This window comes from Barbus barbus (genome assembly GCF_936440315.1).
Source record: "Barbus barbus genome assembly, chromosome: 1".
In the NCBI taxonomy this organism is placed as follows: Eukaryota; Metazoa; Chordata; class Actinopteri; order Cypriniformes; family Cyprinidae; genus Barbus; species Barbus barbus.
The window spans coordinates 8,155,314-8,182,631 of NC_136729.1; the positions used below are offsets into that span (position 1 = coordinate 8,155,314).

Here is a 27,318-nt window from a genome sequence, read left to right on the forward strand (position 1 = left end):
TATCATCTATCTATCTATCTATCTATCTATCTATCTATCTATCTATCTATCTATCCATCCATCCATCTATATATATATATGGGTCATTCTAGAATTGGGGGTACATTTTGCGTCTCCTAGCTAAACCTTTTATTATTTTTCAAAAACAAAAAAATTATTGAAACAGTTTTGAATAATTACACAAATTATATCAAGCTATCACTAAAAATAATATTTATGTGTATTTAGGAACATTTTTGTCTTGAAAATATTAAATTAAAGACTCCCTCTATACCTATTTTTGACTGTCTATGCCTCCTGAATCATATATTCAGCTTCAATTATCATGAAATAATTACGTCTAATTTTAATCTTTTTTGTGTGATTACTCTACTAATTTATGTAAACAGTTGCATAATACATCTATTTTCTGTATTATTTGTCATTTTAGTAATTAAAAAATACATTTAGTGTCTGTCCCTATGTTCTGGTCAACTCTGTTAACTCTGTTATTAAAAAGGCATAACAATCTTTAAAGCACTGATAGAAAAAGCATGTGACTTGCTCCAAGTGATGTCACTTCCTCTGGCGGGAACATCTGGAAGGCACTGAGGTATGTCATTATTCCTGTCTCATTCATTTGTACAAAATGTTTAGGATACACCAATTGTAGATTAATTATTTGTCAAATCTGTTATTTCAGTGAATCTCTCATTCACTTTTTTAAAAACAATAATATGATGAAAATGCATACATTTCTGTTTTAGACATGCCATGTGGTATCTGTCTTGAGGTTAGCATCTTGATCCCTATCACATTTAAGCATTTTGTATTATTTTACAAGTATGGATTAATTTTACTGTAAATTATACATTTGTTGTTGTATATCATTCCAGGTCAAGAAAAATGAATGATAGGTAAATGAAGCTGTCAGCAGCAGAAAGGCAGCGGCCATACAGGGCACGGCGAGATGCCAACCCTGTAAGGCAGGCAGAAAATTTGAGACAGGACAGAAAAAGATGGCACAAAAGGAAAAATGCAACTTCTATATGTTTAGCACAGAGTTGTTCAAGAAGGGCTTCAAGAAAGGCACATGGAGCTTCTTTGAAGAAAGCCACGGAAAAGGTGCTCCAGATGGAGTCGGAGGCGTTCTAAAGAGAACTGCTGACAGACTGGTCGGTGAAGGAAAAGACATTCAAAATGCCAAGCAATTGTATGATTGTCTACTGAATGCCCAGACCTCTATACAGTTGTTCTACATTGATGAGGAAGCTGTGGGCAAAGCTGTACAGAAGATGCCAAAACAACTCCCGGTGGTTCCTTCAACAATGAGCCTCAGATGATCACTCTTAAACCAGGAAAGATCATCTACAGAGATGTCAGCTGTCTCTGCTCTACTAAGCAGATTCTTGAGTGTTCATGTCACAAAACACAAAGGTTTGAATTTGATGTTCAGCCCATCCTTTATGCCACCACTGAATGTAATGTTGAGCCAATCCTTTCTGATACCACTGAAGATCAACTAGCACAGAAAACAACTGGGAAAGCAAAGACATCATTGGATAGTGGTGTGTAATCAAATATGATGATGACATTTATCCTGAGACACATTCAAAAGTGACATGCATGCACAAAATTGGAAAAAAATCACTTCTTCTGGCCAAACCGTGAGGATACTTTGTGGTATCTCTTCGATGATGTCCTCAGAATCATCCCTCAACCAACCCCAGCGACGGGACGCCACGCAGAAATAAACAAAGACATATGGGCAGAAATTGCCAATAATTGATGTGCATGCCCAGATTGAGAGCAGCTGTTGAATTTTATTTTCCAGACACATGCAGTTTTAATTTTCAAGTTCATGAAAGATCTGTAATTTGTATTTGTTAAGATTAAATAGTTGTTTTTACATTTAAAATGGTTTCCAAAGTTTCAGAGTGTGACAGAAAACGTTGTTGTTTTTGGACTTATAACTATGGGTGGTCAACTCTGTTATTGATATCAACTCTGTTACCATCAGTGTCAGCTCTGTTTGTTTAAGATTTTGCTTTAAAAATATCATTATATGTGTTTTATTGTTAAAAATTGATTAGTAGCTGATTAGCCTAAATAGTTTTCTTACTACATGAAATATTGTAGAATTTCAGTCATTTTTAAAGCTATGTTTAGAGAAAATGCACAATATCTCGGCAACGTTTCAGTTAAAGGTGTTGATATTTTTTACTCTAAAATAAAATGTCAAACATTGATCAGGCTTAAAGTTGAATTAATTGATGAAAAGACAGAAGTTCTCTTAGAGTAGACAGTGTTTTAAATTGTCACGTTTGTTAACTGTATATATTCGACCCAGTTTGTCTATAACAGAGTTGACAGATTTTTCTGTTTGTACTTTGATTTTCAGAATAATTTTTAAAAATCTTACAAGTTTAAGATCAGCAAATATTGAAAATATTAAATCTGAAGTGTGTTCTGTGAAAATAAAAAAGTTTAGCATGGTTAGCAAAAGAAAATCCTATTTTTTGTCTTCTTTTTCTATTTGAAATGAACCCGCAATTCTAGAATGACTCATGTATATATTCCTCTTTTTTTTCCAAATACTTCCTCAACATCATGTAACTCTTTGGATTGATTCCAGAGATCAGCCCAGCGCTTCATGAGGGCTTTTATCATTCTATATGCTCCTGCGAGTGATCAAAGAGCTTGTTGGGGCACAGCATATCTGTTTTTTATGAAGTGTAGAGTAGCATTTGGCAGAGAGAGGCCTGCCCTATAGTTCAAGTCAAAGTGAGCAGCAGGACAGCAAAGCTTTTCATTATTTTAAAGAGACTATTAGTGAGCTCTTGGATCTACAGGGTTCATTATTATTCCACATAAATCCAGCAGCAGATATTATGATGACAGAAATATAATCTTATAATCTGAATGGGGCAGAAACAACTGTGCATTTAGATATTAGAGTTTGAACCGCAAAATACAACAAATTATATTTTAATCATAAGATGCATGAGAAATGTTCGAGGTCATTTCTGGCTGTGTGCTTCCTTTCAGAAGGAATGAGTTCTCATGCTGTTGAGCTGTACACTTTGAGTGGATTCATGGACTTTTATCTCCACCTGCTGTTGAAGAAAATTATGCAACGGTTTTCATTCAACAGCTTTCTTTTTTTTTTTTTTTTTCAAAAACTAGCAGTTATTTATATTTCAAAAGAATGAAAAACTGTTTTATGATGTGCATAAGTGACTATGATGTGGAGGTTGAACAAGGAGTTTTGAAAATTTAATTTCTGATCAGAAAAATGCACCAAAGCGACTAAGAAAAACTGCAAAGTTGGTAGTTCCCTGGAACACGATAAATGATGCTTATTCATATCAACACCATCTATTTCAAGGAGGCAATGGAGAGGTCAAGTAAAGATTTTCGGTGGCTGCAGGCCGAACATAAGGACAGGTGACTGATTTATCTATTTACTGCAGATGCTCTTGTCAATAATAACACCAAAGACAACAATATTTTGCAGTTTAGTAACAAACATAGTTGTTTCTATTCTTAGTTTTTCTTAAAATGCCTAAAAAAGAAAAGCATTGCTAAATGATGCAATTATAGGACAATGAGTGATCTACTGCTACTCATTTTGCCAAGGGGTAAAACCTGTGCTGTTCTCCTCTCAAATCTAGACATAGCATAAGTCTACTTACATGTCTTTTCCTATTTTGTGCCCATTAGACTAACATTGGACTAAATCATTTCAAAGCAAGAATACTAACACATAGTGCTCTTTCACTGACTGCAGACCCATTCATCTCTCTGGACGGAGCCATTTGTATTCAGACGGTGTTGAATGCATCATCTCTCTGAATGATTCAGATCACAGTGGAAGAAACAGCCTCAGTTTATTTGTAACAGCGGAGACACAAAATGTAAGGTAAAAAAAAGTAAAACCTTTTATTTGCTTGTTTCTCACTTTCCCAATAGGAATCAAATCATAGACACACTAAAAAAAATTCCACCTATTTCAAGATAAAAACTTACGTTTAGTTGTCGCCTTAAATTTTTAAGTATAATAAACTTGATTGTATGTATCATTTGAACTGACTTTAAAAATCAAGTCGAACTTCATATAACTGATTAAAAAAGTTCAATTTATTTTGATGCGTTAAAGCAATGTAAAAACATAAGTTGCCATGATTTCATATTTTTACAGTGAGAAATGCAGACGGAGAGTCAAAACCTTGCTTCTTCATACTGACAGAGATATTCAACCCACTCACCTGAAATTTGCTGTTGAATTGAACTGACAATTCATAACTATTTTAGATTGTGGCAACTGGTGGCAAATTTGTATGAATTTGTTCAAATAAAAATTGAATAATAATAAAAAAAAATTAAAAATAATAAAATAATAATTTGCAACTTTACATCACCAAAAAAAGTTTGGGATATGATAAAAAGACTCTTATGCACACCTGTTTATTTAATCAAAAATACAGTAAAATAGTAATATTTTTTATAATATTTTACAATTTTATTCTATTTGAATATATTTTGAAAAGTAATTTATTCCCGTGATTAAAGCTGAATTTTCAGCATCATTACTCCAGTCTTCAGTGTCACATGATCCTTCAGAAATCATTCTAATACGCAGATCTGCTGCTCAAGAAACATTTATTATTATCAATGTTGAAAACAGTTGTGCTACATCATATTTTTGTGGAAACTGTGATAATAAAAAAAATACTCAGGATTTTGTGATAAATAAATGGTTTTACTGTCACTTTTGATCATTTTAATGCATTCTTGCTGAATAAAAATATTAATATCTTTCAAAAACGGTAGTGTATATTTTCCCATGGTGTATTTTCTGATATGATATTTACAATGCACACAATGTACACAGGATTCGTTTTAGGTTTTTCAATTCAGCTACAACATCAAATGATTGAAAGATGATTAAATGTTCACATTTTTCATGGAAGGAAACACTTTTAAGTGTTTCCATGATAAAGCAAACAGTAATGAAATGATTTGCTAATCTTATGATTGTCTTACCTAGCCACTGTATGTTCATCTAGATACATATTCGGTTGAATAATTATTGTAAGGTAAAACCTGCAGGTATAAATAGATATAGATATAAACCTCAGTTGTTATCATATCAAAAACATTGTTCTCTGGTTTATTTAAGAAGACGTGTTCTTTTCTTGTGGTTTGGCACGCTTTTCCGATGAAGTTTCTTCTTTTAGTTTTCCATTATTTAAAACAGATATTCAGATGAAACCATCCGCTCCAAATCTCAAAATTGGGGTTTCACTCCAAATTAGGACATCACTTCATATCAGTCCTAGATCAGAATATCATTCCAGATCTGAGTGTGACTCAAAGTCAGTGCTTCCCTCAAAATCAGGACGTCGTGAAATCAGAGTTTGTCTGAAACAGCCGGCTGTTTTCTTGGCACTACACCATGGTCTCCTTACTCTTGTATTTGCACAAGAAGTGCATCACTAGTTGTTTTGGTCTCTGATGTGTCTTCACAGTACGGGGAATCTGTAGCCGGATGCTGGGATTCGTCTCATTCCACGTCCTGAAGAGGTGAATGTGGTAGCGTAGGGATACCTGTGGTTAAAAAAGATGATTGTGTGGAAAATTTTGTACCATTTTATCATCATTTGACTTTTTAATCACTCTTTTACAGATTTGTTGTCCATTTTTAAATTTTTTACTTTTTCTTTATTTAATTCTCAGTGTATCATCCTGGATGTCATAAAACTAATTGTGTGTTTTTTGTTTTCTAAATCAGAATAGTGTCTAATCCCACATCAGCCAGAAACACCGCAGGTGTAAAATGTCTTTGCACTTTCATTTTGCTCTGCTGAAAACAAGAGTAAACTTACAACAGTCCAGAAGAGGTAAATAGTGAAGAGTGTGAGTGTGAGAATAATGAGTCCCACAGCCTCCATGCCGTTGCTGTAATACAGATCCATGGCTCCCTGCACACACAGCCAGCCTGAGAGACTCGCTAAGGGTGTGATAAACAGGAAACAGATGGCGTCCCCACACAGCGTCCGTCTCTGCTGCTGCATGGAAGGTGTGGTGAACCACTGCAGCCATGAAACACAACTCATTAGGAGGGGGCTATATTTCAATTAAATCAGTTTGAAAGCTTATTTCATATATTGTTTGGATAGTAACTCAACTTTTTAGTTAACCTTTTTAATATGGAGCTTACAATTCTGACAACCTAAGATAAACAAAAAAATTTATTTGCAACCATCCAGATCACAAAACCACTTTACATAATGCATAGACAAGTGCATATTTTAAATCAGTAGATGTAAAAAGAATAAGTAGTAAGTGCAGAAAGAAAGAAAGAAAGAAAGAAAGAAAGAAAGAAAGAAAGAAATACAGAAGGTAAAAGAGAAAAAATGCAGAACGAAAGAAAGAGAAAATAGTGAAAGAAAGAAAAGAAAAAAGAAAGAAAAATGCATAAAGAAAAAGAAAGAACAAATGAAAGAAAAAGAAATACAGAAAGAAAGAAAAAAGAAAAAATTCAGAAAGAAAAAGGGAAAATGAAAGAAAATGCAGAAAAAAGAAAGAATGAAAGAAAAAGAAAATGCAGAAAGAAAAAAACAAATGAGTAAATGAAAGGAGGTAAATGCACAAAGAAAGAAAAAAGAGCTGAAAAAAGGAAAATGCAGAAAGAAAAATGATGGATGGATGGATGGATGGATGGATGGATGGATGGATGGATGGACGGACGGACGGACGGATGGATGGACGGATCGATGGATGGATGGATGGATGGATAGATGGGCGGATGGATAGAAAGATAAATAGATCAGTTATCAAACAGCTAAATCCATCATGAGATCGCTGGTTCTGTATTTGTTGACAGAGCAGGCAGGTTTGTGATGCTCGTGGACCGTAGTGTCATCTTCCTGTCCTCCGCCCAAACATGAGATAAGCAGCAGCGACAGGTATATAGTCTCTAATCTCATTTTCCTGCTAAGTGGATGAGTGTTTAAAAGAAGCCGAGGGAAAGCAGACCCGCCAATATGTGACCCGGGGACACGACTGACTCGAGAGTCACTTACAGCAGGAGAATGGATGCTTGATGCTTGATGATATGTCCATTTACAGCTTTAGCTCTCTTTATTCCTGTGTCTCACATGAACTCTGAAGTCAGATTGACAGACAGATAGTGCAGTACATGTCAGCTGAGGTCAGACAATATCTTCCATAGCAACATGCAGCCAACGACAGAATTACAGACAGCGCAAATAGACGGTTCGCAGATTCATCACCTGCTAAACCTGCAAAATAATACTTTGGTCACATCTTACATTGCCTAGAGCAGGCATCCTCAAATCTGGCCCACTCCTGCAGAGTTTAGCTCTAACCCTAATCAAACACACCTGAGCATGCTAATCAGAGTCTTCAAGATCATTAGAAAATCACAGGTAGGTGAGTTTGATCAGGGTTGGAGCTACACTCTGCAGCAGATTGGCCCTCCAGGGAAAGATTTGAGGAACCGTAGCCTAGAGCGTAAAGTGAGTGAACTCATTAGAAGTCCTTCAGAGAATATAAGTCATTCCCAAGCTCTGCTGCTGATGATTTTACCTCGGTGAGTGGTTTGGGAAGTTTCTCCAGAGCAAACTCAAAGTGGCAGAGCTCACAGTGGCTGGTGCCGGAGGCCGTGAGCCAGCGCTCCAGACAAACACGGTGCACCATCGCCAGAGAGCCAGCACACTTGCAGGGAGATAATAGATCACCCGCACTGCTGCCTTCATGACAGATACGACAGAACGGCTCCTCAGTGTTCAGACTGAAAACAGAGTATTAACCATCAATTCGACAAATTCAGAGAACAATAACTAAAAATCACACAATATTCCAGGATATTAAAATTAAACATTTATAGTCTTCTTAACGCAATAGTCCACCCAAAAATGAAAATTTACTCACCTTCAGATCACCTAAGAAGTGGATGAGTTTGTTTCTTCATCTGAACAGATTTAGAAAAATTTAGCATAACATCACTTGCTCACTTGATTCTCTGCAGTGAATGGGTGCCGTCAGAATGAGAGTCTAAACAGCTGATAAAAACATCACAATAATCCACAAGAAATCCACAACACTCCAGTCCATCGATTAATGTCTTGCGAAGTGGAAAGCTGCATGTTTGTAAGAAAAACATCCATCATTAAGGTGTTTTAACTGGCCAAAATATAAATAAATCGGCATAACGCATCAGTGGAAAAAGTCCAGTAGAACCAATGACGGCACCCATTCACTGCAGAGGATCAATTGGTGAGCAAGTGATGTAATGCTACATTTATCAAATTCTGTTCCAATGAAGAAACAAACTCATCTACATGGACTGAGGGTCAGGAAATTTTCATTTTGGGTGAAATTTGTTAAATATTTTCATACGGAAAACAGTTATTTTAAACTGCAATAATATTTACTCTTTATACTGTGTCTTTGAACAGATAAATGCAGCCTTGATGAGCACAAAATACATCTTTCAAAAACATTCAAAATTGCAAATTATTATTTATTTATTTTTACAGCTTCCATAGTTCATTTTACTATGAAAACGTACTTTAACTTTCACAACTCACAACTTCATCTAATATGCAAAATCAAGCCAGTTCTGATATCAGATGTACACTATGAATACTAACACATGACTGCACACATTTACATGTCACCAGTGTCTAATGGGATTTCAGATACTTTGGGCCATTTGGCTGAACGACTTTCTCAAATCTCACCCTGGAGGGCCAATGCCATGTAGACTTTATCTCCAAACCCAATCCAACGTTCCTGAGCAAGTTCATCAAGGTCTGAGGAACCCTGACTTTGACCCACCTGATGCTGCCGTGTGCAGGGCTGACAGAGGAAACATAAGTGCTCCTGTGAATGACCTCCTGTACAGGATCTGTGGAGGTCTCAGCAATCGGTTTCTCCAGAACCACAGAATGGGGACCAGCACCAGGTGATGAGTCCTCACAGAGCATGACTGCTGCACATGAGGGCGTTCATACCTGAACAACTGCAAACTGAGAGACACACAGAGACATGAGGGACATGTGATGAAAGCAATGAAGAGACACTGATAGAACAGGGGCCTGTACCATGATGGTAGATGAACAAATTCAGGGTTACGAGTTGATAAAACCAAACCACTCCAATCCGGCTTTAAAGGTGCTGATCATCAACTTTCTTTGTCAACTCAGGCTTTGACCCTGAGTTTGTGGAGCGTGTGCACATGACTGTGTGACATCAGTGGTGGACATTCACTTTTCACGAGAGAGCCAGCGAGATTCAAAACTCTTTTGTTGAAGGTTAAGAGATTAAAGAATATGAGGAATTTAAATGCATTTACACTGAAGTACTTGTCCACGAAAGAGGACAAATAAAGGAAATTATCTTGCTCTATTAGTGCAGTCACAAGTGAAACTTGTGTATTTAGTTTATATAGTTGATGGCGATAGAGATTGATCACATGTATCCATTTTTAAAGTGTTAGCTATTGATTCTACCACTTATTTATATTACATATGATCTGTATATATTAATATTCATTTAAAATAAATGCTGTATAATAATTGTTGTCACTTTGCTCACATCTGATTGGTCCAATTTCAGTTTGAGTTCGCTTACCCAGAACATATCCTGCCCTGGAGCAGGTTAGCTGTGCAGTGTAAGGTACTATTGCAATAAAAGCCAAGCCACGTTCATGGTACCTAAAACCCAGGATTGGTGCAAACTAAACTGAAACTATCCTTGCTAGCCAGCTAATCCGGCTTCATGGTACAGGCCTCAGGACAGAACAGGAGACTGAGTTTGTGTGCATCAGCTTTGTGTGAGAAACAGACTGAAACAGCTGCTTATTTGCACTTGAGATATCATTTACAGGGTTAATAATTTACTCTAATTTATGTGAAGAACTACATTTAATGTGAACATGAATGTGCAGGACATTTGTTCGCTCCCATTTTTGTGAATTACCAATTTCAGTGAATACTAAGATGTTTATATGCACACATTGGGGTCAGTAAGATATTTTAATGTTTTTATTTGGTTAAAATACAGTAAAATTAGTAATATTGGGAAATATTATTAGAAATTAAAATAACTGTTTTCTATTTTAATATACAATTAAATACAATTTATTCCTGTGAGTTCAAAGCTGATTTTTTTAGCATGGTTACTCCAGTCTTCAGTGTCACACGATCCTTCAGAAATCATTCTGATTTGCTGCTCAAGAAACATTTCTGATAATTATCAATGATGAAAACAGTTGTTGCTTAATATTTTTTTTTTGGAAACTGATACTTTTTTTTCTTTGCTTCTTTGAAAAAGAGATCAAAAGAACAGCATTTACTTGAAATAGTATTCTTTGTTACAGCGTAAAAGTCTTTACTGTTATTTATGATTATTGCCATGTACCCTTACTGAAAAAGTATTCATTAGTTAATAAAGTATGAGAAAAACTTTTGAACAGTAGTATATATTTGCATACATACAGTACATATAAGTTTCCCCCTCTTCAACCTGTTGCAATGGCCACATTTGTTAAATGGTGACCATTTACATCAGTGCATAACTGCAACAATTGCATGCACATGCATTATGTTATTTACATTCGAAACATGTTTTTAGCAAAGGTGTCACGAATCTGGTCCGTGCAACTTCCATTTGTTCACCACCAGAGGTCACCCGCTTACCACATGGACTTTCACACTACACAGCACATTGGACTCCATTTCCCATTATACATTGCACTCACTAATCACTCACAGCTGTGAACTATCACCCAATCACACACACACACTTTATAAGCCTTGGACTTTCTCTGTTTCACTGCCGAGTATTGTTTAGCCCAGCTACCTTACAAAGCGTTCCTGTATTTCTTGTTTGGTTTCCTGTGTTTTGATTCCTGCCCGTGTTTCTGGATTATTCTCTCTGCCTTGCCCTGTTTGGATACTGTTTGCCGATCGTCGACCCACGCTTGCTCTAGGATTGCTCTGTGTCTTGCCCCTGCCATACCTGTTTGCTGTGTTCTGACCCTGCCTGAATATGACCTTGTTTTATAATAAAGCTTCGCAAATGGATCCGCATGTCTCACGTCTCGTCAACCCCGTAACAAAAGGTACTTATTACAGTTGTGACACAGTTATGAATCTGCTCCATACTGTTGCTGTATGAAAGGATTTAACAGATACACTGTATTCCACTGCCTGATGTACAGATGACATCAGAAACTAAACTGTATGGGGTGCAAAAGTGTGGTAAATGCCACAAATTAGTTTTCTGAAGACTGTCCAAAAGTTGTTTCTGAAAGACATCTTGCCTCTCTGAAATTCTCATTGGTCAACAGATGCTTACGTCAGAGAGCAAAAGTTAAAAGTTTTGGTTGCATGATGGAGCGTCACTTTTGCAAACCATTGCATTTCCCCTCAACATCCTTACGATGCACCGTCAACAGATTCAAAGTTCTCTGAAGCAACAATCTACTCTATAGGCATACATTTTACCAACTACTGTAAAATTACCATTCTATCACTTAGCAATATCAAATCAACAACTTAGGAACTTACCATCAGACAGACCGTGTTCTCCATCCAAACTCCCCATTACCTGGGCTCTGAAGGCTTAAAGACTCGTAGGCTTTCTCTCTCGCTCTCTCTCTCCGGTCAGATTAGCATTGAGCCCAAGGTCGTTGGTGAGAATAGTTGAGGATTAGCTGGAAAGCACAGGCACAGAGCCGACAAAGGGAAATCCCTCTCACATCACCGTTGGTTACACTCCGGGCACCTCCTCATTCAAACTTTAATCCAGTTAGCCATCACCAGTGGCTTTTCATTTTCCTGACATTATGCTAACTGAACAGGGTCTAAGCTTTGACTGTAAACTGCTGCAGACACAACAACAACAAATGCTGAAACTGTTGGGGGGTGTCTAAACCTCATGGACCAGACCTAATTTTAGCCCGCTGGTCTAAGAGCGGCCTGATCTCCTGCTAAATACCACATTATCTTGTTCACAGACTGATGTCTAAAATGGTGCATCTATTTTTCTAATCCATTGCTACAGTTAAGCAGCAGGTGATTTTTGTTAAAGTATTTTTGTGTTGATAATAATTTAGAGCTCGAATGGTCTGGTGGAGCATCAGTATTGGTATCTTCATTGTACTTGGACATCTTTCACTCTTAAGTAGGCATAATAAAATAGGGTTACATTTTATAGATTTTTAGATATTTATCCGAACTTTTATTCCATGCAAGATATAATCTTATCAATTTTTGCATTAACTGGCTATTAAACTAATGGTCTTAGTGTTGCTAATACCATGCTCTACTATTTGAGCTACAAGAATACTATTAAAATGGTTACAAATAAATAAATGGTTAACTAATAAATAAATGTACTTGGTTAATCATCTTTATCCCATGTGAGACAGAAGGTCAAAAAATAAATGTGCAGATAATTATATGACATTTATAATAGGCCTGCTGGTAGCTGTCAGGACTGTAAGGACCATTTTTAATTCAATAAGCATTTTTTTTTATTCATAATACTATGAGAAAGTTATTTAAAAATATAATATATATTCAGTATTAACATTAACTGTAGGCTATAGGCATTTAGTGATACAGCTATAAGGCAATTTTAAAATAAAGTAATTTTGCAACTTTGTTATTATTTTGTCACAATATTAAAAAAATAATATTCATCACACACTATTTTACAACATTTAAAAAAATTTTTTAGACATATCTATATTATTGATACACCTGTTGGGGTGATAATTTAAATTCAGTTCATTTAAAAATCGTTTTGTTTTTTACAAATTTAAATCTGGTTCTTGAATCTGATTGGCTAAGAGATCTTTCCAAGCATGAGATATTCACACAATATCACCACAACGATTTCACCGTTAAAAATATTTTAAAAAATATTGATCACATAATATGTATTTATATTCAGTATAAATATTTTAAAGGGATTTCAGTAAATATTAGGCTATAACTCCTATTATAACAGTAAATGACACCTGTTGACAACCCTATAATTATATACAAATATACAGGCAGGCAGTATGATATTTACATAAATAATTTTATTATTTCACTTACATTGTATGATCTTATATCTTTTTTTTCAAGGCTAGCCTACGTGTTACAAAGAATTTGTTAAGCAGTGTTAGATATGAAATAGAGAATACTTGTTGAAAAATGAATGTTGAGTAATTTTGAGTGTTTGCACAAGTCTATTTATTTGCCATATTTGAACACAGCTCTTTATTAAACCATGTGACAGTTTCCCTCGTCTGGTGGCCGGTAGACGCAGACACAACACAAGCATGAATAAAAAAAATAGCAGATCACATGAGAAACTCAGCTGCAACAATCACGGGAGATTAGGCAGCAAAGGGTTAATGCGTTCATTTTCATGACTTGATCTCTCTTCGTAGCTTAGCTGAAAGTGCAGAAGGGGAAACACTGTAGACAAGTAGTCATATGAGGGACTTTCACTCTCATTGGGTCTCGCCCCATAAATCTGCCCCTTTCTTTCCTCCCTCTGTCTGCTCGCTTCTCATTCTGTTCTGTTGGTGCTAATCCTGTCTGCTATTCATGGCCAAGCTGCCTCATGACCTCTTTTTGGCAATTTATAATTTGATGAGATATAAAACAAAAAGCAATAAGGAAGGGATTGGAAAAGACTGCATGCTAGATTTGAACTCATACCATCTGCATAAACACCACTATTCCGCTAAGCCACTGCTCCAACATGACAAATGCAATTTCAAAATATTCTCTGTGCAAAATTGAACATTTCTTTAATAAAATTAAATAAGCCAACATGATACACTGATCAAATTTTGAGTGTAACAGTATATCAAATGAGGGGAAAAAAAAGATTTTATTTGGAATTTACTGGAAAATAAATCATCAAGTGGCATCTTTTTTAACATTTGCCCTTGGATATATATATATACACTCACCTAAAGGATTATTAGGAACACCATACTAATACTGTGTTTGACCCCCTTTCACCTTCAGAACTGCCTTAATTCTATGTGGCATTGATTCTGAAAGCATTCTTTAGAAATGTTGGCCCATATTGATAGGATAGCATCTTGCAGTTGATGGAGATTTGTGGGATGCACATCCAGGGCACGAAGCTCCCGTTCCACCACATCCCAAAGATGCTCTATTGGGTTGAGATCTGGTGACTGTGGGGGCCATTTTAGTACAGTGAACTCATTGTCATGTTCAAGAAACCAATTTGAAATGATTCGAGCTTTGTGACATGGTGCATTATCCTGCTGGAAGTAGCCATCATAGGATGGGTACATGGTGGTCATAAAGGGATGGACATGGTCAGAAACAATGCTCAGGTAGGCCGTGGCATTTAAACGATGCCCAATTGGCTCTAAGGGGTCTAAAGTGTGCCAAGAAAACATCCCCACACCATTACACCACCACCACCAACCTGCACAGTGGTAACAAGGCATGATGGATCCATGTTCTCATTCTGTTTACGCCAAATTCTGACTCTACCATCTGAATGTCTCAACAGAAATCGAGACTCATCAGACCAGGCAACATTTTTCCAGTCTTCAACCGTCCAATTTTGGTGAGCTCGTGCAAATTGTAGCCTCTTTTTCCTATTTGTAGTGGAGATGAGTGGTACCCGGTGGGGTCTTCTGCTGTTGTAGCCCATCCGCCTCAAGGTTGTGCGTGTTGTGGCTTCACAAATGCTTTGCTGCATACCTCGGTTGTAATGAGTGGTTATTTCAGTCAAAGTTGCTATTCTATCAGCTTCAATCAGTCGGCCCATTCTCCTCTGACCTCTAGCATCAACAAGGCATTTTCGCCCACAGGACTGCCGCATACTGGATGTTTTTCCCTTTTCACACCATTCTTTGTAAACCCTAGAAATGGTTGTGCGTGAAAATCCCAGTAACTGAGCAGATTGTGAAATACTCAGACCGGCCCGTCTGGCACCAACAACCATGCCACGCTCAAAATTGCTTAAATCACCTTTCTTTCCCATTCTGACATTCAGTTTGGAGTTCAGGAGATTGTCTTGACCAGGACCACACCCCTAAATGCATTGAAGCAACTGCCATGTGATTGGTTGATTAGATAATTGCATTAATGAGAAATTGAACAGGTGTTCCTAATAATCCTTTAGGTGAGTGTATTTCTAAAGTATATATTGATCTATTTTTTATTTATTTTGGTTTCTATTACAATTCTGAAAGGTGAACCAATAAAGTTCCCTAATACTATCAATGATCTTGGAACCAAAATAGTCATAACCTGGCAAAAACAATTTAAATATTCCTTAAATATCTAGAAAAAGTCATTAACCAGACACAAGTGAGATGTAGTGCAGTACTGTATTCTTATCTGCATTTAAGAATTGCAGATTATTAAAACTTGTTAAAATCACTTATTATTAAAGGATTATTAATAGCTGGAAGCTAAAATTCAGAGAATGTATCTTGACCGTTATCATGTTTTCTAAGCATAAACCTGACTAAATGTGTCATGTTATTTATTTTCAGTTATTTTTTATGTAACAAAACATCTACCACACACTACATGCAAATAATCTGGTTATTGACTGCATATTAAATGTGTTGTTTAATGGTTACACATGTGCCTGTGTGATAAAGGTTCAGACATTGTTGACAGCTCATTAAAGATCAACAGAAATGCTCTGAGAGCAGCCTTCCTGGAAACACAACATGCACAAGTAACAACATGTACTGCAACCTCAAAATATGCCTTAAAAATACTGGCTTAAGGCAGGATACCAGAGAATGGTTAAAAAAAATAATAATTTACTAATAGATGTCACCATACATTCCAAGTTGATTGATTTCGTTATGAATTTCACGTTTTGTATTATGAGTTTTCTAAAAATGTTAAATACACAAATTGTGCATCATTTGTTAAAAAAAAAAAAGATTATATTTAATTTTTTTTTTATCCTTTTATTACTCATTAATCAGAAAATGCAACTGTGCAAGAAATAGTCAAATGCGGTCTCATTTTGAGAAAATGGCCTTTTAAAAGATATTGGTATTATAAAGATAAACTTAAAAATAAGGTTTTGTAATTAAAATCTACATTAATAGTTGAAGTGCAATTAAAAAAAAGTTAAGAGTGTATTTTTGGATGTTTTCTTTCCACTAGTCTGAAACAAAACATTATCTCAAAACTGACCAGTGCATGAAAAAAGTCTTTCACCTGTAGTTGTATCCCTTAAAAAACAACAATACATTGTAAAAATGTGAACATAGCTGATATTCCCAATCATCACATGTGAGCAGCACAATAGCCAGCATTGTGCAACTTGAACCGATGGAGTTTTGTCATGTTGCATCACCAACGTGCACTCAATACACTCAATTTTGCATGAAACCAAATGCATTTGGATTGGATTTGGCTTAAGATGCCACGCACTCCTTCACTCTATTCTAAACCTTAGTGAACTGCCTATGTAGGCAGCATTTTAAGACACCATATGTGCTCCCAATGTGAAGACTGTTCCAAAACATTTGTCTTTCTAAGGCAGCATCACATGTACTCTTCTCTGAGAAGGCAATCTTGCATTGCAATGGGCTGAAAAAAAAAGACTTGATAAACAAAGAATATGCTGATTATAAATACACTTATTAACCCATTCCATACCAAAGGTATAAATAAAGTTAAATTTAATAATAATAAAAAAAAATGTTTTAATCCATTTTACTATTTTAAGCTTTGTGTGTGATGCCAACGCCAAACTTTGTTGAAATCACTTGTGGGTTGAGTCTCCTGTGCTATGGAAAGCTATTTCTATGACGCATGGAGATGCTGGCTATAAAAGTGTTCCAAGCTGCTTTACTTTACTTACTTACAAAAACTTAGTGAGTTGCCTTACTGTCTGCATAGCTGGCCTCTAAGTTTTGAACCGGAGCCACAGTCTCCAATTCCCAATGGTTACTGCCTCTTCTTTTTCTTAAGTCCACTCATGTCAGACCTTTTAAAGGCTCTTATAATCACAAGGGGCTTGCTAGCTGATAGCATGAAGATAAATGCTATCACATCTATTTTAGTTTAACATTCAAAATAGCTGCCATCACTTCTGTAAACAACCAGTATCATCAGTATCAGGACATCCTATACCATTCTATCCTTATCATATACTGGTAAAAAACACTGGATACACTATAACATTCCGAACTTTGGGTTGGCAATAATTAATAATGCTGAAAATTCAGCTTTGCAACACAATAATAAATTGCATTTTAAAATATATTTAAATAGAAAACAGTTCTTTAAAATTTTAATAATATTTCGCAATATTACAGTTTTAACTGTATTTTCATCAAACAAATGCAACCTTGGTGAGCATAAGAAACTTTTCAAAACCTTTTAAAGAAATCTTACTTACTCCAACTTTTGAATGGTAGTGTAAATGATGATTTTTAACTCAATTTAAATAGATTACAAAGTTACAAACATGACTGACAAAGTGGACAACCTCTAGCCACTTGAATTCCGATAAAATTAAGTAGGCCTACTTTTAATTTATCCATTTAGCAGACACTTTTATCCAAAGCATCTTACAAATGGGCCACATCACAAGCAATTTCTCATAAGTGCCATCAATATTCATAGTAAACAATGCCAAGTTTAAAGTATAAGATAGATTAGTATACAAACTAGATTAGCACATGGACGTATCCACTATCTGTGGCATATTTTTAAAAGCGTGGAACCCATCCCATCATGGATGGCGGCAATCTGAAAAGAGCGCAATCTGCCAACGCTATCAAGAGCAGGATGAGTGATGTCTCTCCAGCGGTTTGTAAATGGACTCTAAAGACAAGTGACGGCACCATGTGACCAAAGTGAAGTGGACAGCACGCTCTTTATCTCTGAAGGAGAAAGGGATGGCTGGAAGCAGTGATGGCACCTTCGCTCTCTGGCCAGAGCTGTAACATGAAAACGGCCGTCCTTGCTGGCAACAGAGCTAAAGTGGATCTATTTCAGGTGCTGTACTTCAAGAGGCCGGTGCGTAGAGACATGACAGAATGGACGCTGCTCAAGCGGCTGCTGGACGCTGTGCACCAGCACTCCACCATGATCGGACGCCTCTGGCTCACGGTCATGGTGATTTTCCGCCTGCTAATTGTGGCCGTGGCCACTGAGGACGTCTATACGGATGAGCAGGAAATGTTTGTATGCAACACCCTTCAACCAGGATGTCCCAACATCTGCTACGACGCCTTCGCCCCAATCTCGCAGCCTCGGTTCTGGGTCTTCCAGATCATCACAGTGTCTACTCCTTCGCTTTGCTTCATCATCTACACCTGGCACAACTTGTCCAAGCACCCAGAAGGCGAGCAGTCGAGGGAAGCGTATGATCGCAGTTGCAACTCAGATAGTTGCTCCATCAAGTCGCACAAACATCTCGGACACAGTCTTGCTGATGTCCTCGAGGGCATCGCCAACCAAAGCACCCCGGCGTTGCAGGAAACCACCAGGGCTCCATCCAAATGCTCCTCAGGCGTCCTTTCCAAGTACTACGTCATCCACGTGTGCTTTCGCGCCGTTTTGGAGGTCGGTTTTGTGGTGGCTCAATGGCTCCTCTTTGGTTTCCACGTTCCCGCTCATTTTGTGTGCTCAGCGACGCCTTGCATGCAAAAGGTCGACTGCTACATCTCGCGTCCCACCGAGAAAACCATCTTCCTAATCTTCATGTTTTGCGTTGGGGTCTTCTGCATCTTACTCAACTTCCTAGAGCTCAATCATTTGGGCTGGAAGATGATCAAGAAGTCGGCGCTCATCAAGAATGGCTCCTGGAGGGGATACGGTGCTATAAACCAAGACTTGCAGTCGATAGCCTCACTAACTTTCAGAGACGTGACCAGCACTATTTCTTTACCTACCCTAGATCTAGTCATGGACCATCAACATGACTGGACCTGCGCTGGGAACTGCTCGACGAAAAAAGACAAGGACACTTGCAGAGGAACACAGTCGCTCAAGATTAAATCGCAACCGAACAAAGGAAGAAAATCAAAGCAAAGGAGCACTGAGGTTTGGATATGAACTCAATTATGGACAATTCGAAGAGTCTTAAATTTGATTACGATGCTATTTTTGTTGGTAGGTTTTTGAAGGCAGATGCTACTAGTGAGCTTAAGAAATAAAATGCACAATCAGTCGTGACATGTAATCAATATTTCCACGTTGTTTATTTATGCAATATACAATGTGTAATAATATATTCATTTACAACATCTATAAACCACTTTGTGTATAAATTATGCCAGAGAGCAAAAAGAAAACAATTCACAGCCTTTCCTTTCACTCAGTGATGTAGTGATGCATATTTGAATAGAAGTTTTGTAAGAACATTAAAATTGGTACAGGAGTTAGTAATAGTGTTTGGAAGCGAAGAGCTATTTTACATCTAAAGTCCGAGATCGAGATTATTGGGGTGCCACATTTTCTTTCGAGTCGAGCAATTTCTTGTTTTCATAACGAACTCTAGTATTCACCAAGATCGCATTTATTTTATTTGAGATACATTGAAAAAAGTATGTTTTGCAGTATATAAAAATTCTTTAATATTATTACAATTAATATATTAAATATATTTTCAAATGTAATTTATTCCTGTGATGCAAAGCTGAATTTTCAGCACCATTACTCCAGTCTTCAGTGTCACATGATCCTTCAGAAATCATTCTAATATCCTGATTTGCTGCTCAAGAAACATTTCGTATTAATAATGTTGAAAACAGTTGTGCTGCTTAATATTTATGTGGAAACCGTGATGCTTTTCAAAAGAACAACAATTATTTAAAAAATATTTTGTAACAACTGGCTTTACTGGCACTTCTTGTCAATTTAACGTTTCGACAGAAATAAACTCTAAAATTCTTAAAAAAACAAAAAAACATTTACTGACCCCAAACCGTTGAACGGTAGTGTATGTATGCTAACTTCCTGAGGATTGTAAACACTTTTAAAACAGTTTGTTTGAGTGATCTGAAAAATGAACGTTAACTCAACGAGTGGCGTGGGTTTGGGCAAAACTACAAGTTTTTTCCAAACAATTAAAAATGGAGCGCTTCTAAAAAAAAATAGGGCTGAATAAAAATATCTAACCAATCTCTATAGAGATTTTTTAAATTCTAAGATCCAAAGGATTTGAGATCCATTCCAAAATTCCTAGATTTTTTTACTCAGAGCCATTGTTTCCTGCACTGATTTTCAGCAACTGCTGCTAAATCTACAGTAAAACAAGAGATATTTTAGTGATGGTTTGAATAGTTGATGTATTGAACTGCATGGTTTTGACCTGTTAATTAATTAAAAAATATATTTTAAATTATTTTTGGAAGGTTCTATTGCAACAGCTGAGAGGGAATTTCTTTCCCAACTGACATTTTCTTTAGAGAATGCAAAAATACAGTACTTTGGCAACTCAGTTTGGTGCTGTTAGTGGCACAGAAGTTACATGTTGCAGTTTTAGGCATCATTTGCATCAAAACAGCTTTTTCCTTTTTCCCTTTTTGCTCTCTGACTGCTTAATTTGGCCAGAAAAAAATACAACAGGGAATGACCAGTCAAAAAGCGAATGATCTGAAAACATCTGTGATGGATAATGGCAGAATCTGTCCAATACAAAAACAAAAACAGTCATTCAAAGTTCAATTTCATGCACAAGAAACATACGGCTCAGAGTAACAAAAATAATGTTCAACATTACTGGAATACAGTCTATTTTTGGGGGACAAACGCAGACACAAATTTTGTCAGTTCAAACTAAATTGGTCTGATTAGAAAGATGTCCACTGCCACTGATAAACACAGGACGTTTCGAAAACAGAATGTTTTATTAACATCTGCAAATTTTAAAATGTCATTCAGAATATGACATCAGTCAAACAAACCACATAGGCGAGCAAAAAGTTCTTGTTACATACAGTACGAAGTTGTGAACCATATCAATATATATATTTATATATATACTTTTTAGCACTCCATAGGATAAACTGATAAAATTTTGTATTTCTCGGCATGGCAGAAAGAGATACAGTAGAAAGTGCAATGTCCTAAAACCAAAAAACACAACACAAAAATAAAATGTGCACATCAATGGGTGTTATTCTAAAGCTTTAGTGCAATACAGCCACCGTTCAAAAAAAGCACTTGAAGGCGCGAGATAGCGAAACCCATTAAAAAACACTCGCGATGATACCTAAGATCACAATAAGTCTGTAAACGGAGACAGACAGAGAGAGAAAGAGGGCATTCATAAGAGTAGCAGTCAAGAGAGTCACAGTTTATAGAAAAATTGTGTTTCAAAAAACACATAAGACCACCGCAGGCAGGTAAACCCCATATCAGAGCAAAATAAAAATAGACCTAGACAGCGAAAGTCCAAATCCACCCCATTGGATGCATTGCATTTTCAAATGAATAAGGTAAATGCTGCGTTGAAGCTGAAATAAAATTACACTGCAAAAAATAAAATAAAATTCTTAATCAGTATTTTGACATTTTTCCAATAACAAATATCTAAACATTGTTAAATCTAAACTATTGTATTATTTGTTTTATTATTTATAAGATAGATATTGGCAAGATATACATAAAACTAGAAAAACAAAAAACACCAGTATCTTCACCAGCTACAAAATGGTTTTCAGAAGAATCGGAATCAGAATCAGAATTAGCTTTATTGCCAGGTATGTTTGCACATACGAGGAATTTGTTTTGGAGACAGAAGCTTCACAGTGCGACAGAATGACAGCGACAGGACAGGACACAGATAATAAAAAAAATAATGTACAAATATACAAAATGGACAATGTAGACAACTTAGTATGTAAGCTATTTTTATGAGTTATTTGTTATCTTTTGCTGTAGTGTGTCAGTAGGAAATATCAGTTTACATTTCCAAACATTCATTTTGCCATTAATTGTAATAATGACACATCATCCAGTCTGTCTGGAATGACATGAAGAAACAGAACAAACTGAGACAGACTAAATCCAGAAGAACTGTGGCAACGTCTCCAAGATGCTTAAAGAAACCTACCTGCAAAGCTATAAACTACGCGCAAGCGCACCGACGGCAAAAGCTGCTTTAAACGCAAAGGATGCTCACACCAAATGTTGACTTAATTTAGTTAATAGAAGTTAATTGATAAAGAAAACCTACTTATGACATTATTTTGACAGCATCCTCATTTTACATTTTAAAACTTTTAACAGTACTATAGCTTTGCAGGTAGGTTTCTTGAAGCATCTTGGAGACGTTGCCACAGTTTTTCTGGATTTAGTCCAGAAAACTCAGTTTTTTGTCTCAGTTTGTTCTGTTTCTTCATGTCATTCCAGACAGACTGGATGATGATCAGATCAGATCTCTGTGTGGAGCAAACAAAAATCTCACTGGATTACTACAATTAATGGAAATATAAACTGATATTTCCTACTGACACACTACAGCAAAATATACAAATAACTGACTTAAAACCATTTTTTTTGGCTGGTGAAAATACTAGTGTTCTAATAATTTTGGCCACCACTGTATATATTTTAAAGTAAATTTCTAGTAAATTATCAGTGTTTTATCATTTTTAGATTAAAAAACAACTTTAAATCAAAATAATGTTACTTAAGAAACAAAGTTTTATCTTTGTTTTATTTTTCATTTGACTTACACATTTTTGAAGATATGTATATATTATGCTGTTACATCTTTTAAAAATAAATGTATCTTGTTTTAAAGATGTTTAGATATTTTTACTAAAGAACAAAGCAAAAACTGATTCAAAATCTTTTTTGCAGCGTAAAAATCTAGATGTTGCACCATGAGGCCTGGAAAATGTAATAAGATAAATAAATACTGAAATGTAAAAGGTTCAAAAATTGTCTGTGGTCAAACGCAAGGCTTTCATTGGTGAGAATGCAGCAGAGGATGTTGGGTGAGCGGACGGTTCAGACAGTCTGGTTTGGCGTGCGGTCAGTGCTCGGCTCATTGAGGCAGGGGCACTAGGACCTCGACGTAGTTTATGGGGAAGAAGCCAGATTCGCCGTTAATCATGCCTTCATACCAGTTCTCATCGATCTGATTGGTGAGGATGATGATGTCGCCCTCTTTGAAGCCCAGCTCGCCCTCGTTCTCTGGATCAAAGTCGTAGAGCGATCGACAGCAGGGCTGGTCCAAGTGTGACTCGATCTCTGCAAAGAGGACAATACAACCATCACATACATTTAAAAACCCATATAAACCCATATGCTGCTTTTTAAATTTTATGACCTTGTCCTACAATGTTCACAGTGACCATGGCTGTCAAACCAGTGTCATTTTAGTATCATTGATATACCACTATAGTTTTTGTTAATATTTAGAATCAGATTTTATGTAAAAATGTTTACATTTTTAGTACTTTTGGTGTGCATTTTTGTCATTTTTATCAGGTTTTTGTTTTTAATATAGTTTTAAAATTTTACTTTAGTTAAAGCTGCAGTCTGGAAGTTTTGCCTCTTTGTCGCCATCTCTGTTTGAAAGCCTGGAATTGCAGTTACTTGCGGAATTATCTTCCGTGCGTGGGGTTGTGAGTCGGCACGGCTCCAGCGCGGATTAATCTAATGTTTTGAGGAGTATGTGTGGCAGTCAGTCACCGCACCGGTGTGGATATTTACTGTACTTCACAATCACAGATTATAGCCTACGTCTTGGAATATATGACCCAAATAAGAATTTTGACCTTATATTGCCATCTGAACACGTAAGTAACCAGTCTGCCACGTTTGTTCTGACCAACTGAGGAAAAAAGGATTACCATAAATCGCGCTACCAATGGTGATTAAATCTAAAGATCGGTTACCTCATATCACATCAAACCGTGCAAATTATTATTATACTTTATTCTCAAATTAATGTTAACAACGTCATCAATGCGTGACTATGCGTATAGTATGTCTAACTGTCATGCCATTCGAATTTCATATTAAGAAATGACCCAAAAAGCAAATTATGCTCCCTTTGAAATGGTTTTCTTTAAAATACAAATCTTGTGTAATCCCAGGCTATCTGTAATCAGAAGCATATTTAAAACTGGAATATAATTGAATTTCATTCACATGTGTTTCATAAACATAATCCTTTCTGGATCACAATCCGCCATCAAAATGATCAATTTAATTATTGTAGCTGCTGTGAGAAAAGGCTAAACGATCTGCCACCTGCAGGATCCTCACATGCGATATAGTCTACTAGCCGGGACAGCTTCTTTATGTTTACAGACCGACGTAATGACGCAGTGCCATGCTCGAATTTCCTACCAGTACCACTCAAATTAGAAAACATTATTATAAGTTAACCGTTGTGAATCGGGCTAAAGTAAGGCGATAGTTTTGAACACTGGCTGGTTATGTACTTGCTCAAATATTGATTTCGGATCATTTTTAACAAAAAAAAAAAGTTACAGACTTCAGCTTTAAATACTATTACAGTTTTTCTGAATATTTCGAATTAGACTTTATTTATATTTGTTGTCATTTTTAAAGTTCAGTCATTTTGTGTTGTGTTTTTGTCATTTTTATTAGTTTTTCTTAAGATTTGGTTTTAGCTTACTTAGTTTTAGCAATTTTAGTACTTTTTATTTTCATTTAGTTAATCTTTCTTTTATTTCAAGTAATGGATTTTTTATGGTTTACTCCAAAAAAAAAAGCATAATAAAAGTATAAACATATTATATTCATTATATAAACATAACTAAATTTAAGTTCTTATTACATTTAAGGCTCATTCCTATCCAGTATATTCCTTATAAAAGTATATTAAGTATAATGCAATTAAAATGCAAAAAATAATAATAATAATGCATAAATATAATGCAGTAACTTAAATAAGTTGCATGCACTTTTTTTGTCATTTGTTGACAGACCCCCGGCCAGGGGGCTTCAGCTTTTTTCCACAGAAAACAGGTCTGGAATCAATTGAGGGTTGAGTTTAAAATGAAATATTTAACACCTACGTGCTGCATTCAAACATCCAGTGCAACTAATGGAAAATAGCACAGGGTTACTGAGAGGAAAGTAATAGAAAATCAGTTTGAGAGCTAATGTGTGGACAGATGAGATGAGTGGGTCCACATGAAAACTGTGACTGCAGATCTCCAACAAAAGCTTTACATATTTCTGCAGGATTCAAATAGCCATTATCGACCAAATACTACAATCTCCTGGCCTTTCCAGGGCCGGGTTTCGCCTACTACCTCACATTTGGTGAGCGTCTAGGCATGAACCTACAGGATGATACTCACGTTTGCTATCACCATTGGGGCTCTCAGGCCATGATAGAGTCATGGGTGCTGTGTGTGTGAACTCATCAACTGAGAGCAAAAACACATGAGATCAAACATGAGAGACAAACACATACTAATAAAACACACTATTGATGAACATGAATATGACCACAAAAAACATCCATGTCATCTATAAATTACGGATGTAAATTGTAAGGTTGTCTGGTTTTGATTCTGATTCTATTATTTTGTTTTTATCAACCTCTTTGTTTAAATGTTTTCCCAATGCTTTTAGTCTTTTCAAGTCTGATTCATATTTTGCATCATGTGACTGAAATATAAATAGTCCAAACAGGTAAATATTTCCATGATAAACATTACCACCTACTTTTTCCATTTACAGTGTGGTTGACTTGGATATCTGAAAGGAATATGAATGAATATGTAAGAAAACATGATGGTGGTGAAATATGTGAGCAACACACAATAAAAGCCATTCATGAAGCTCTAGTTTCTTTAAAAAACAAAGAACGACAAGCCAGAAGGGAAAAAAAACACAAAATGAAACAATGAAACCCCAAAATAGACAAAATATAAAATGTAATTTTTCCACCAGTCAATGGCTGGTAAATCAAGAAAATTATTTTTATTATTAGTATTTTTTTGCTGGTAAGCACTGTGCTTGCATTATTTTATTAATAAATATACTGTACAAAAATTCTCAAATCACATAAAAACTAGGAATTTTATATTATGTAATATATTATGTAATTTCTAATACATATGTATTATGTATTAGAAAATAGGAGCATGTTTCAGGATCTTGAAAAAATGAAAGACATTTAAGATTCTGCATATGTTCTGACTTCACAAGTTGAGATGTTTTCTTGTCGATACCTGTGCTTTTGACTGATGAGGTGTGGGCAAATCCATTGTGCTGTGTATTTTCGACGTTCTCCAAACTGGACACGATCGATTTTGGCTTGAACTCTTTTTTGGGCCGACTGCTTGCAGTAGATATCCTGCGAGAGCAAAATATATGTGCATAAACTCATATTGCATATTAGCAAGAAACCTAAAATTGCTATTGTTGACACTTTCATAACATATGTTCCAATGAAGACAGATCAACAGTAGGCTAGATAACAAAATACATGGAAAAATACAAAATGAACTTTGACTAGGAATATGGGATGGTTTCGAGCTGATTTGCAGCATGTGTATTTGAAGATACCTGTTCTGTAGTTTGCTGTCGAGCTCCTTCAGGATCTCCAAGGACTGTCGATGGTAATCCAGCGCTGCCTCAATCAGAGTTGATAACTGACTGACCTGCTCCACCTACAGGTAAATGAAAGACATAATGTTTTCACTGATCCCAGTACAGAAACCTTACTGATGCCCTAGTGCAATATATAATTAACAGGAAAACACATATAGTGAACATACAGATTATATATAAATGTATTTGGACACTCAAACAAAACTTAATAATGTAAGAATGTAATGCAAGAATAATGATGTGATATTTCAATAATAAAGTCCCAAAGTTATGATAGTTCATGCAAAAATGGAAATATTGTCATCATTTAATTACCCTCATCTGATTCCAAACCTGTATAAGTTTCTTTCTTATGCTGTACATAAAGAAGATATTTTAAAGAATGCTGGTAATCGTACAGTTGTTGGTCCTCATTGACTTGCATAGTATTTCTTTGGAAGTCAATGGGGACCAACAACTGTTTGGTTCTTCAAAATTATACAAAATATCTTCTTTTGTGTTCAACATAAGAAAGAAACTTATACAAGTTTGGAACGACATGAGGGTAAGTAAATGACGACAATATTTCCATTTCTGGGTGAACTATCCCTTTAAAGCCATATATATACAGTATATATATATATATATATATATATATATATATACTAGCCAACATTTGAAGTCGATCAAAACCTTTCATCAAAGTTGTCCTAAAACCTAAAATCTAAATGGATCA

General features: G+C 35.9%; 3 protein-coding genes across 3 annotated transcripts in view; 1 reads left to right on the top strand and 2 right to left on the bottom strand.

The window, feature by feature from the left end:
* Positions 1–4,625: 4,625 nt before the first annotated feature.
* LOC306858676 (E3 ubiquitin-protein ligase MARCHF3-like) lies at positions 4,626–11,647 on the bottom strand. The gene is made up of 5 exons (XM_079399310.1): positions 11,583–11,647; positions 8,848–9,038; positions 7,594–7,798; positions 5,868–6,074; positions 4,626–5,589 (listed from the first exon to the last, which is right to left on the bottom strand). The coding sequence occupies exons 2-5, from the start codon at positions 8,994–8,996 to the stop codon at positions 5,431–5,433; spliced, it is 720 nt and encodes a 239-aa protein (XP_079255436.1). The 5' UTR covers positions 8,997–9,038; positions 11,583–11,647; the 3' UTR covers positions 4,626–5,430.
* A 6,310-nt stretch (positions 11,648–17,957) lies between these two features.
* LOC306858447 (gap junction delta-2 protein-like) lies at positions 17,958–19,103 on the top strand (the record flags this gene model as incomplete). The annotated part of the gene is made up of 1 exon (XM_079399005.1): positions 17,958–19,103. One exon carries the CDS (start codon positions 17,958–17,960, stop codon positions 19,101–19,103), a length of 1,146 nt encoding a protein of 381 aa, XP_079255131.1.
* Positions 19,104–22,555: 3,452 nt separating this feature from the next.
* LOC306858371 (endophilin-A3-like) overlaps positions 22,556–27,318 on the bottom strand; it is a 43,962-nt gene continuing 39,199 nt past the window's right edge. Inside the window, exons 7-11 of the mRNA XM_079398881.1 lie at positions 26,559–26,662; positions 26,222–26,346; positions 25,713–25,745; positions 25,343–25,411; positions 22,556–23,252 (exon numbers count right to left, since the gene is read on the bottom strand). Of these exons, the coding sequence (XP_079255007.1) occupies positions 23,047–23,252; positions 25,343–25,411; positions 25,713–25,745; positions 26,222–26,346; positions 26,559–26,662 (537 nt within the window). The 3' untranslated portion in view covers positions 22,556–23,046. The remainder of the gene's footprint in view (positions 23,253–25,342; positions 25,412–25,712; positions 25,746–26,221; positions 26,347–26,558; positions 26,663–27,318) is intronic.

Bases quoted from the DNA above. Each gene is read 5' to 3' on its own strand.
- LOC306858676 (XM_079399310.1), bottom strand. From the start codon at position 8,996: ATGCTCTGTGAGGACTCATCACCTGGTGCTGGTCCCCATTCTGTGGTT. The intron at 6,075-7,593 runs GTAAAATCATCA...TCATGGCTGCAG, and splicing joins TTCCCAAACCACTCACCGAG to TGGTTCACCACACCTTCCAT. The intron at 5,590-5,867 runs GTAAGTTTACTC...TTTTAACCACAG, and splicing joins TTTACCTCTTCTGGACTGTT to GTATCCCTACGCTACCACAT.